The 13,286-nt window shown below is 40.0% G+C and overlaps 1 protein-coding gene across 1 annotated transcript in view; it reads right to left on the bottom strand.

The window, feature by feature from the left end:
- Positions 1–13,286, bottom strand: part of ext1b (exostosin glycosyltransferase 1b) — a 178,501-nt gene that overhangs the window by 44,077 nt on the left and 121,138 nt on the right. The window contains exons 2-4 of the mRNA XM_012870456.3: positions 9,518–9,611; positions 3,938–4,045; positions 229–348 (exon numbers count right to left, since the gene is read on the bottom strand). Coding sequence (XP_012725910.2) covers positions 229–348; positions 3,938–4,045; positions 9,518–9,611 — 322 coding nt within the window. The remainder of the gene's footprint in view (positions 1–228; positions 349–3,937; positions 4,046–9,517; positions 9,612–13,286) is intronic.

Here is a 13,286-nt window from a genome sequence, read left to right on the forward strand (position 1 = left end):
TTTTCTATTAACATTTTCTAGATTTTTGCCCTCAGTGCATGTAGAACCACAGCCTGGCCTTCTTGATATTTCAGCTTTATACTACAGAGTCTGCAGTGACACTAAAGCCCTCAGAGAGAAAGACTAATGAAAAAGGAAGAAGCTGAGTACAGAAGGACAAAGAAGGCCAAAAGAGCAGGCGGCTTTGTGTACATAGCAGATGCTTGGACGTGTGCCTCGACTCCTCACCTCCAGTGTGGTCAGCACTATCTTCTCCACAGAGGAGAAGTACGCCTCCCACAGGAACTGAGTCTGCTGTCTGAGGGACAGGATCTTATCCTGGTGGATGGAGCGCACTGTGGTGGGAATCTGTAAGACAAACAGTGGTCGGTTGAAGCCCAGGACAGATTGGTGATCCCACAGAATTCAAGGCAAGAAATTCAACAAATGGAGAACAAACCGGTGTAGGTTTATTGAATAATCTAGATATTAGGAAGTTGGATACTGTTTAATAGAGCTTACCTACAGTGGAACAGGACAAATTATTCAACAGATTAATTTGGAGAATCTGAATTTCTTTTCCTGAGAGCAGTTTTTTTCTCCCCTTTCTCCTTGAAGAACCTATTAAATTGGTATTCCGTATTTTTCGGACCATAAAGCGCATAAAGCTTTGTCCACTTATAAGACACACTAAATATTCTTCCCAAGTGTGTAATATCACTCCGCCCCTACATGTACACAGCTCTCTCCTGAGGGAGAGCTATCCGTCTCTGTCGGGAGGAAAGAGTAGTTGGACTAAACTGCCCTATTTCTAACATAAAGCCAAATAAACGTAACTTTATATTGACTAAACTTACTTAGATTATTGTTGCTAGACTTCTAGTTTAGACATTGTGGTCAGGCAGTCTTGTAGACAGCTCAGGGGTCCATTCAGGTAGTGACACAGTGTACCATATTGCTCCAAATATCCATTGAGCGGAGCGGCTTTGTTGCTTACCAAAGTTGTACTTACACATTTTAACATATTTTTGAGCAGATTGTATCACATAAAATCAGTCAGTAAACAACAAGTACAGTAATCATATACAAGGTGTACTGGATTATAAAACGCACCATAAATTTTTTAGAAAATGTAAAAAATTTTACCAAACAATACGGTAAATTAATGTGCTAGCAGTTAGTTAAATTGCCTTGAGAGTCACACTAACAGCTAGGAGTCCACTACTATTTATTTATCCTGTTGTTTGACTCCTAGTCCCATTAATTTCCAAATTGTGACTTTGACACCTGGTGGAGCAAACATAAAAAAGTCAAGCTAGACAGTTAGCAATTTTATCTAGCTAGCTAGTCCCTAGCTTAACTGTTAGCTGCAATACTGACACTAATTGCATTAATATATAGCATGTATATATGTATTAAAAATGTTCTTTTCATTCACCTCTTTACTGTAAGAACCAACAGCAAAGTATGAGAGAGAAAGTTCCCTTGTACCTAGTTAGATACCCGACAAGCTAGCTAGAGTTGATTCTGTCACTAAACAGAGTCAGTAGTGCATATGTAGCAACTACCTAAGGCCCCTTTTACATGATTTGTTTTTGGTAAAAACGGAAACGTTTTGTTGCGTTTTTGCTGTAATGCACGTTTTCTCTAAACACGACATTAATGACACTTTCCATAATGTAACATTTTTAAAACATCCAGGTCTCTGTTGTCGTGTACACCGGAAAAAAATGGAACCCTTGGCACATGGGCGGTACGACTTAGTGGTTGTGACTTTTTAAGCAGGGGGTGCTTGTAACCACATGGGTGTTGTTGAGTTTCAAAGAAAATACCGCCTACTAGAGCCGTGGCAGGGAAGTTACACTGTTTTTAACATTTCTACAAGTGTGTTGTGCTCAGTGATCACAACTAAAACGTTATGAAGATGTGTTAACGGAAATGGATTTTTGTGTAAACAGGGCCTTCCTTACACTATGCATGGAGAGGCACATTGAGTAGAGGGTAGCATAGCATAGATGTTTTTAACTTTGTTGTAACTGCAGCTCATCTAGAGAAGGGTCTTAACAGCTGCTGCAATTAAGCCTAAAAGGTTCATTAAGTATTTCTCACATTATTTGCTAATCAGAGTTGTTTGGCAGGAAACTATATAACTGTTTATTAAAACCAAATGTCAAAAGTGTTTTGCGTAGATAATACTTAGATTTGTTGTGGAGGACAACCTGTCAATGCAATACACCAAAGTTTAACGTAAATGAAAAACATATGTAAAGCCTGTGGTGCATCATCAAATAAAACAATAACAGATGAAAAGGTAATGGTGGTGTAGTTAAGCGGCCATTCGTTTGATTAACTAACAAGCCATTACCCTTGATGCAGGGGTGGCCAACTCCATTCCTCTAGAGCTACTGTCCTGCACCTTTAAGATGCATCCCTGAATCAGCAGCGTCCTTCAGCTCTGCAGAAGCCAGTTAACCAACCATTTATTTGATTCAGGTGTGCCCAGTATGTTTTCTGTGTTTCTCTGCTTTAACACACTTAATTAAGACAATTGTACAGCAAAAGCCATTTAAAAAAAGCCATCATTCGAAATCAGGTGTGCTGAAGCAGGGAAATATCTAAAACATGCAGTGGAGTGCGCTTCGAGGAGCACGGTTGAAAACAAAGCTAGAGGACATGACTTGACAGCTAGTTAGCTAGCTAAGAAGCAGAACTTTGTTTTAGGGCAAAATACTTTTTTTCCAGGAAGTCAAAGGTTGTTTCTAAAGTTTTACTTTAAAAGACTACGACACATAACAAACGTTTTAGAAACGTCAACCCCAGACCAGGAAGAGGAATGTTGAAAGTCTTCAAACTACAAAGAAGAAAAAGAAAATAATGAAAATATTTTATGAATCTGCTATTTCCACCTTTGAGCAACACTTGAGATGTTGACGCTTGAAGCAGCGGGTCAAGTCCCATCAGTCAGGATTCAGCTGAGGTCAAGAGTCAAGCCTTCATTTCTGTAACTTCAGGAAGGCTTTGGCATTTTAGGAGATACTTTAATTTGCTTTTTAGCTGTGAGCGAGATGGCAGGATCAAGCCCGCTTGCACATCTGCGCTGCAAGTCTGAGGGCGTACACTCACTTCTCATCCAGGTCTCAGCAAGAAAACTAATGAGGGTGTTTACCAAAACGTCAGACTTCACCTCTAGATTTGACCCCATCAAGTCTAAGGAGTACTTTAGAAGCTACAGCCTGGTTAAAAAAAAAAAAATGCTGGAAAATTTCTAAGCAAGAGCTTCAGAAGATTCTTGGAAGGTTTTCATTTTGTCTCACAAAGAAATAGTAGTACTTTTTAAAAAGGAAAATAAGAAAATGTCTTGTTTAGAAAAGGAGGATAAAAAGAAAAAAGAGGTTTTCAAAGGCTGTAATAAGCACTTGATCGCCAACAATTTCTCAGTTTTTTTTTAAAATAAAAAATAGTTGAAAGCCCTGCATATGCTGCATGTTGTCTGCTGTTTCTATCATTAAGTATCTAATAATACTGTCATTAGTCACATTTACTGTAATATCACAGTAAAAATATGGGATCAATGCACATCTAAAAGAAGAATCCTGGATGACTTAAGCACATTTGGAGCTGCAAACACTGAGCTCCCAAAGCCAAACAATATCATCACGTACTTCATTCAAATTAAGATTTAATGGGCATATAATTACTTTTCTCCCTATGAAGCACAGGCAATTCCAACCAAATTCATTGGCCTGGTCTGTTTATTTGCCCCCTCATAACAGTCTGAGGCTCTCAGAGACACTTTTGAGGGACTTTGTATGCAGCTGGAGCTTTGCTTTGCTGATAGCCACCTCACCGGAAAAACAAAACTAAACCGGATCTGGACCGACAGCCAGATTAGGTTAGACCGCCGATTTGACGAGGTTTCCCGGCGCTTTTGTGCGAGAGCCGCACACGAGCCGTTTACCTGCAGGAGGAGCCTCTCGTCGCCGATGACCGCGGCGGTGTTCCAGTCGATGATCTCGGAAAAAGGCAGCTCCCAGCCGTTACTCAGCATCACCGGCACGCATGCAGCCTGAGACACGACACACAAAGAGGAAGGCCTGCGTGTCAAGCTCCACATTTCAAAATACATGTTAGATTTACGTGGCTCTCTGCAGAACAGGCTTGCCCGTCTTTATAAAGGGATTTGCTGCTGTTTTCTTGTGATCCTTGGGCAAAAAACAAAAAAACAGATTTTATTTGTGAGCAGGAATAACTGGTTGTCACTGTATTTCTAGATAAATACGGGTTAGATATAAAATGGGGAGAAAATAGTTAGGCAAAGGTATTCAGCATGGAGCAATCCAAGCTGAACTGTTAAGGTCCTTTATGTCAAACCACTGGACTTCAGGGTAGGAAGACGTAAAAACACTTTAAAGATTATTTTAACAAAACAATATGAGACGGTAACAAGTATTCCGACAATAAAGTTCAATAATAATCCTTTACTTGACATTACTATAAATCAGCTGCTGTCCTTTATGAACTTTAAGGACTAAAATTCTAGATAAAATACGGATGTAATGTTTCAGCATGATATTTTCAATGTTTTATAATCACAATTTTTCATTAAAATAAACGTTGTGCAGTTTAAAACTCATAAAATGTTACAGCAACCCACATCAAGGTGTAGAGCACACATTTAACTCCCCAGAAATCCTTTTCCACACTAGTCTATGTCCACTACAGGCGCTCTGCATGCATTGTCATATGTTTATTATATGTTGCATTAAAATGTTCCTGATGTATTTTCACCTTAAGTTTTACTAAAATTAGCAACACTTTCAAAATTTTTAAATCTATGATGGTAATTAATAATGTTTAGATGTTCAACTCTCGGAAGTTGTTTAGCATATAACCTGTTGATACTAATATCTTATTTTTCCTTTATTTTCTCTTTCTAGACCCCTGAGAAAAATTGCAGATTTTTAGCTGCTGACGTATTTTTCATGTCAATATTTTAAACTTTTCCCCACTGAGGTTTCCAGAGGTCCCTGCACTGTTTAGCAAATTATTACAGTATTGGTACAAGTTTAATATGGATTTAAAGAACAGCTGACAAGCAGTAACCCTATAACTCCAAAGTATCATTTTTTTTACAAATATTTCTTAGAGCTCTACCTCTTCAACAAAGTCAGTATTTTTCTGAACATACAATTTCCGACATACAAATGAATATATTTTATACACACTATATAAAATGCAGAAAACATGAGGAAAAAAAACAGATTTTTTGGTCAAATGTACCAATTATGATACAAAGAAAACTCGAAAGCCTGACGTTTTATTTTTTAAAGCAACCAAAAAGATTTGCTTTTCTCTTTAAATGTCAAGTTTCCTCACAATTACCTGCATCAGGCTTTAAAGGGTTAAACCTAGAACCAGAAAAGAAGCACAGAGGATAAAGGATGGCTGGAATGATGGAGGGAACAGACCAACACCAGGATGGATGGATGATCAGATGGATAAATGGATAAAATGATAGATGGATGTATGAAGTGAGGGATGGATGGGTGGATAAGAAGTCAAACTGGTGGATAGACATAAAACTAGACAACGAACGGATGGACAAACAGATCTACAAACTGAACTTTTACATAACAAGACACAAAATAAACTCTGAAAATACAAATATTTTCAATCCTATGTTTTGTTTTCCCATCCTTATCCAGACCTGGAAAATCCTGGAAAAACAGCTAAATTTAAAGGTGTTTCCTCTGCATATAATGCAAACAATTAACTAAGCAAAAATTACATTTGCAGTAACGTTGCTGTAATCATAGTAACAATATACAGTAAAACAGGACCTGCAACCACAGCATCTGAGCTCCCAGATAAACGAAAATAAGATGGCTTTGTAAAACCCAGATATGGGGTAACGTATAGGCACAGATAGCAAATATGTAAGATTAATCTATTGATATGCTGCGGTACATTATTCTGTGGTGAAAATAAAACAAAAAAGCTGAGGAAAAGCATGAAATTATGGAAACCAAACAACGTTTGATCCCACGGCAACTCTCACCACGTCAAAGATGCACAAAAAGAATATCATATTTATTTGCTTGTTGTTTATTCATTTGATTTCAAAAATATCTTTAAATCACATCGGCGCTTGTTTAGAGCGCTTAAATTCTTTAAATTCCTTGAACCTAAAATTAAGTGCTCCGCCTTTGTGCTTCTTCTTTTTTTTTTTTGCCACAGCACTTTGAAATGGTAACATCAGGAGTGGTGAGAGTTCATTACTCAGAGGCGGCGAGCTGCAGGAATGATAAGGGGGAAAAGGGAGACTAAAAAAAGATCAAAAGGCAAAGGAAAATGGATACAGAGACATAAAAACAGATGAAAAGAGGGGAGATGGCGGGGCTGAATGTGACCTTTGGCTGAGGAGTGGCAGCGGGATGGAGGGATGGGGTGGAGAGCTGCAGGGAACAGGTGGTGTTTGTGTGGCTGTTTGGTAGTTTGATGTAATGACGGCCCTGTCACTCCCGGGTCATAAAGGTGTCATCTGAGGCAGAGCTGGCCCCTGGGCTCCGTGCACGCCGGCACACACATGTGCATCAGCAACAAACACGAGCAAAAAGACGTTGACCTCAAAGCAGAGCGGCGTTAGCACGCAGAGCTCGAAAAGCCTGCACACTCTGCACCCTTCATCTTCGGCGCGACTGTACAAAACCCATGGATCGTGTGAGTCAGACAAATGGAGAAAGGAGAGAAAAGGGCATATTTCACTCTTGAGTGAAGTGCGGGGTGTCTCTCGGTCCCCGTGTGTGTGTGTGTGTGTGTGTGTGTGTGTGTGTGGCAGCTGATACGGAGATAAGCGCACTTCTGCGGCGGCACTCCGCGGACACAAGTGTTTGGAAAGGAGAGGTAAAGGACAGTGCAGTGGTGCTGCAGAAGCGTTAGGGGAACGGATGAACAGACACGTAAAGGGGAGATAAGTGAGGCTGGATGAAGAGGGGTGGAGAAAAAAAAAAAAAAAACTAAATCTGATTCCACTAACAGAAATGAGCAGCATTTTCACCTCTAATCCAGCGCAGGTTGTAGCTAATCTTGAAAAGCTTCACAGACTTTGAAGGCAACAACCTGCACCACGCCGCGGTAAAAGGTGCGAGGTTCCTGGCGTCCGCGTGGCAAACGACTAGCCGCGTACGCAAAAAGGCTAATCTAATTATTTAACGAGCGTGCGTCCTCCTGATTTACAGATTCATCATTTCATCTCTCTGCAATGTGCCGGGACTGCTTTAAAACAGTTCATGTCCGCCCTTTTATTGCACACTGCAGCAGAACTTTTTACTGCCTCCGATATGAAACGTTTTTAAGAGTACACGTTTATTGTGCTTCAGATGAGTTGTTGCAGAGCCTCGCTGAAGTCTACGCATCCCTGGAGCCTTCCACGTTTTGCCCTTGTACAACCCGCAAACTTTAATGTGTTTTATTGGGCTTGTATCTCAGAGACCAACACAAAGTAGGACCTAGCTGTGAAATGGAAGGAAAATTATCAAGTTAGGGCTTTCAATGTAGAAATGTAATGTTTTGCCTAAAAACCCTGAAACTCCAGCAAACTGGACTGAATATCAGTGGGCCGTAGTTTTCAGGCGGTGCGGCGCCACGTCTCTCAGACTGGGTGGCGCGTTGTAGACATACGGAGTGGGAGTTCTGCATATAGGCCAAGAATATTTTTATCTGGGTCTCATCTGTCAACAGCACCTTCTTTCACGTGTCTGCGCTCTCCACTTCATGACTTGTAGTAAACCGTAGTCAGGACTACTGATGGTTGAGCTGTAATTTTTTTTTCTTTTCCACCAATTCCCGAATTAAAGGAGTTCATGACTAACACCTGTTCTGTCAATAGATTTTCCCACCTGAGCTGCTACTCTCTGCAGCTCCTCTAGAGTAACAGGCTCTTCTTCTTCTTTTGGTTCATTTTATCCATTTTGGAGCATTTGGTCTTGATTTAGAACCTCTTGTTTGTCCTTTTTTCTTTGCTCCCTTTTTCATTTTTTTGTCAATTTGTCTGGTATTTACCGATTCTAATCTGCAGTTTGAACATAAATGTTCTCTAACTAACCTCCAAGACCCTCATAGAGCAGCTGTATTTATACTGAGATTAAAGCCCAGACAGCTGAGCTCTGTTTAACTAGTAAGGTGGCTGCTGAAAGGCGCATTTCAAGGAAAAGATACAGAAGCCACACTTTCAAATTTCTATGTTTTGTTTTTAATAGAGAGTTTTGATTATCAAGAGAATTATCCAATCAAGGCATAGTTTAGATTTTCAAGAAGAGATGAAGGAATAAAATCCAGATTTTTTCAGAAATACTGAATTATCTTTTTAGTGAAGCCATGAGTCCAACATAAAGACGCCAAAATGCATGCTAAATTATATTAATGCGCTGTAACAGACAGAGTAAAGCTTAAACAAATCATAGAATGGTCAATTACAGAATATATAATGTTTTAAACAATGCAGCACCATTTGTTAGATGTTAGGATTTTCTTACTAATGTCTAGAAAACAGCTCTGACTTGTCACCTTGTCTCGTTCTTTTCCTGTCGCGTAAACGACGCTGCCACACAGAAAGAGAAACGTGGCGAGGGCTTATTGGGCCAGACGAACCTGGAAAGCTGCTTTGTGACGCAGATTTTCTTCAATTACTTTAATATCCAAAGGCCTTGTAGGATTGACATCTTTTTACATCCCTCTTAATAACTGTGCAGTCACCTTGCAGGGGTGTTTCTTCTATGGCTGACGAGAATTTAAAGATTTTGACCAAGAGTTGATCAAAAGCAAAAAATCTCAAATTTAAAAATAGCTCTTTAATTCCCAATTTAATTTAAGTACTCAATCAGAAACAAACTTCAGCTTGCACAGCGTCAGCCATCTTTGGGTGTGGACATATGCTCTTGCAGTGCTTGATCTGCAGAACATGTGTGTCACCTCTAACCATTAAAAAAACAAAGCACTAAAAAACGTGCGCCGGGTCTCAAACCACACATCCGTTCCCTTTTCCAGGACTTGCCTGGAAAAGGGTGCCGCCCATCAGACCGTGCTGCCCTGGGTTGTGAGCCATGTGGCCCATATCAAGGACCATATCAAGGACCGCCATAGCAAAACAAAGTAATGACAAGTAATCCATGAGAAGAGTCACTGTGGAGCAACCAAATAACCCGACCACTTCGGTTAATGCATACCTTCCATTTTCACAAGTTTGCCAATGATGTCATTTGTGTATCTGCAAAATAATTAGTGTTTAAAGACATGAAGAAGTCACTACAGCTTAGTCAAGGTTCAGCTTGTTAATATGAATTACAGTAAAAGCGATTAGCAATCCTTTAATTCAAGATGTAGCACAATTGAACCAAGTGCACACGCTAATTATTATTCTTTCTAGTAATGCTAAAGGGGTTGAAATTTACAAAAGAGGCGACGTTCACTCAGAACGGTGTCTCTCCGCTGCTCTTTTACTTTGTTGTTTTTTTGGTTGTTGTTTTTTTTTTTTTTTTACCTGCAGCGCCTCGAGGAAGCGAAAGGAGCCCAGCCGTCTGCCCCGGGGCACCAAGCAGAAGGTGGAGTTGTGGAGCATCTCCTTGTAGTCGTATCTGCAAAAGGCAAAACAGACACAAACTGTCACTTCAGGAGGCTTAAAGGAAAAGCTGTGAATAACAGGTTCATGGTAGGCTCATATTCACGTGTGCACTTTGGAGTTAAAACGCAACTGAAAGGGAAAAACATTTCTTTCAATCACTTTTTCCCTTTATATCCTCTATTTTTTGGTTTTCTTTCCCCCCTTAGTCACTTTGCAAACTAATGTCCTCCTCCCACTCAACATCTTTTCCGTTCCTGCATCTCGGCGTGCCGGCCTCCCTCCCTCCGCCTCGCCCCCCTCCAGCAGCTCCCTGATCCCTCCGCTTCTCCAGCGAGGTGTGTCTTATTGCTCTCCAAACAGGGTGATCAACCCTGCCAGGGGTAATGAGCTGAGAGTGACACCTGCTTCCACCACACAGCTGGCTCCGTCTCTGTGTGATAAACTGAGACAGAAACGGAGAAACGGTGTGTATCTGAGCGTCGGTCTGTGTGTTCATGCTACTTTCCTATGTTTTGACAGGTATGCTCGTAAACTCTGTTACATCAGATGGATGGTTTAGTGGAAATATACAGACGTGAGCGCCAGTTTTTCCCCCCTTTTTTTATCTGTCTCAGGGCTTCTTCCTGTTTTCCTGAACTTGTGTCAAATTACGTGTGTGTTTTTTTTTTTGTGAATAGGAACTTATGAGGCATCTTTACCAGACTGTAATGCAGATACGTCCCAAGGCCATTATGCGCCGTCACTGATACAGCCGTCTGAAGGATTTCTGGTTTAAACCCATCCTCCAACTGTAGCTAGTCCCTTTGTTGTGGCTAATGAGGCTTTGATTGTTTCACCATTTCCCTTTTCTGTATTTTTCAGCATCTGACCTTTGATGGGGCAAATTAAAACATTTAACGCATATCTCTTGACTCCTGTATTGGGATTAAAGTCACAGTCTTTACAATGGTTTCAGTCTTACCAGTCTGATGTTTTTTTTTGTCCCTTTAATGACATGATTCTCGAGGCTTAGTTTTAAATGCATTCCTCTTCCCTTACACTGCAAAAACGTATCTAAAAACAAGTAAAATGTTCTTAAAGTTAGTCTATTTGTCCTCGATTTGAGCCAGTAAATAAGATTATCTGCCAATGGAATGAGTATCTTTACCCCTAAAATAAGATAATTAGACATCCTGCACTTGAAATAAGATGATGGAGATGAATTGTTCCTATTTTAAGAGGAAAAATCTTATTCCATTGGCAAATAGTCTTATTTACCTGCTCAAGTCAAGGGCAAATACACATATTTTAAGAAAATTAAACTTATTTTTAGTTCTGTTTTTGCAGTGTAAGGTCTGCTTTCAGAAAGCATAATGTTGCTTTTCATGCTTCTGTTAAGAGTTTAGGGTCAAAGCAGGTTAATCCAAAAACTACTCAGCAATTCTTTATCAAAGTCTTCCGATTTGCAGTGGAGAGTTATTTAGACTGTTTCTAATGCTAAACTTGGAATACAGTAAAGATAGATCGTTGCATCCCAACTCTGGGCACCTTTTTAAAATTTTAGTCAGAAGAGGACATGCTAGTTTAAAAAGAGCTGCACAACATACCAAATCAGAATTGACATTGCATTTTCATTGCATCGCAATTACCAAGCATTCCTTGGACGCAATATCCTTATATTAAATTTGAAGTACCATGAATGCAAATAATATGAAAGGTGAAAATAAATTTAAATAAATATTTCAATAAAAATTCTAATAATATTTATGGCCAGTTAGATGGAACAACACGGCCCTTGGTGGCCTGACTTGATGTTTAGTTTTAGTGACTGATAATCTAAAGCCCACAAAGCATGGCGGGACATTGGGATGAAGGAAAACAAAAAACAAAGAAAAAAAGGCAGAAAAATGGGGTTTAATCATAATCATGCGCAATGTTTGTGCAACCTTAGTGCCAAGGAGATTGCCAGGCAGTAAGACGCTGCGTCTTATGAATGAAAATAATCGTAAAATAATACTATTAACTTGCTTTCCAACATAACTTTAATTTTGTTTTAGACAGATACACATTGCATTTATATATCCTGTGCACCCCATTTGAAGCCCATGTTATGACCTACCACAAACTTCTATGTAAAATATAATTTAATGAAAACACCATACCTATTTAAAGATTTATTAAAATTCTGTTTGCAAGAACTACAATTTATATTAGATGAGGGTTGATTTATAGTGACATACATTGAATTTTGTCTTCATCCCTCACAACCAACCTGTGTAAGACTACTTTAACAGAGTTATTTACTGAATGGAAAATGGTGATAAGTTTCCAAAGGAACCCAGCTTTAAACAAATTTACACAGATTTCTGGTACCAGAGGACAAAATTCACAACACCAGTTCAAACATTTTTTTCCACCTAAACCTTTAACATATCAACAGACAGGATTCCTATCAAACATTAACGAGGATCAGAGTAAACAATAAGTAAAGTCAACCCCGATGGCAGCATCTAGTTATATAACTCAAGTCACATACAAAGTTTATGAACATTGTAGTTTTAGCCACCAAACTAAAATGCAAAACGCCTGTATTTGCATCATCATTGTTCCTTTTACATAAACAACCGTAACACATTCCTACAATTCAAATCTTGAGAATTGGAGTCGAGCAATATTGAAATTAGTTACATGTAGAATCAAACATTTATTTACAATAATAACAAATGACAAGCTGAAAAAAAGTCAAATTTGTCATTTTCTTAAAAGAAACATGCCTTAAAATGGGTCCTTGAATTCATATTTAAAGTATTTTGCTACATGCTGCTTCTCGGTTATGTGGTATGTCTCACAAAATGAAAATGAGCCCAAAGGCTCTCCAGGTTTGAGGTTAAAAGACTTCTGAGGCAGAAAATCATTTCTAATATAACTGTAATCCATACAAGGTGAAGGTTACGGGGCACCGAGCATAGATTCGGCTCCATTGATGATGCTGCGGATGTACTTTGTGCAGGAGTGTGACAGTGTTGCTGATGCCGCCTCTAGAGCGTTGTCATGCATATGGATTCAGGCGAGAGGTCAAGCTCCTCTTTCTTCTCCCAAACACGAACACAGTGACCGCTGAACGTGCTGCAAGAAGGCTGCCCCTCGCCTCCTCTTCAGCTGAGGCCCGATAATGTGTGGGAACATAAAGGCCTGTGATAAGACCCCCCCCCCCCTCCACCCCCCCATTCACACCAACGTGTTGCAAAGTGTTCTCACAGCTATTGCACAGACTTGCAAAAAACAAGCGCAAAGAGGACAGGCGACAGCTGCACGCCCTCACATTGACGTGCCGTCACCTGCCGACGGAGACGAAGAAGCCATCTTAGCCCATATTTCCACACCAGCTGTCTGCACGGACGCTGCGTGACTAAGTTAACAGCCCGCAAGATACACTGGCATCTGAAGGCAATGAATATAAATGTGAGTTTAACAAGCAACAGCCACGTAACAAGTTTAAGCAAGCCGTTCGACTCTCGTCCTGCCTCATGTTCGATATAATACAGATTGTTTTACATTTTGTCCAAGTAGGGAAGCTGCTTTATGTCCATAGGAGAGAATTTAAAGCGTCTCAAGGAAAGCACGGACTGACTGGGGGCGGGTTTTGACCAGGACGTGTCAGTCGTTTCCTGCCCACACCATCCTAACTGATCATTTTCTTCTCACAGAG

This window comes from Fundulus heteroclitus, chromosome 13 (assembly GCF_011125445.2).
Source record: "Fundulus heteroclitus isolate FHET01 chromosome 13, MU-UCD_Fhet_4.1, whole genome shotgun sequence".
Classification (NCBI taxonomy): Eukaryota; Metazoa; Chordata; class Actinopteri; order Cyprinodontiformes; family Fundulidae; genus Fundulus; species Fundulus heteroclitus.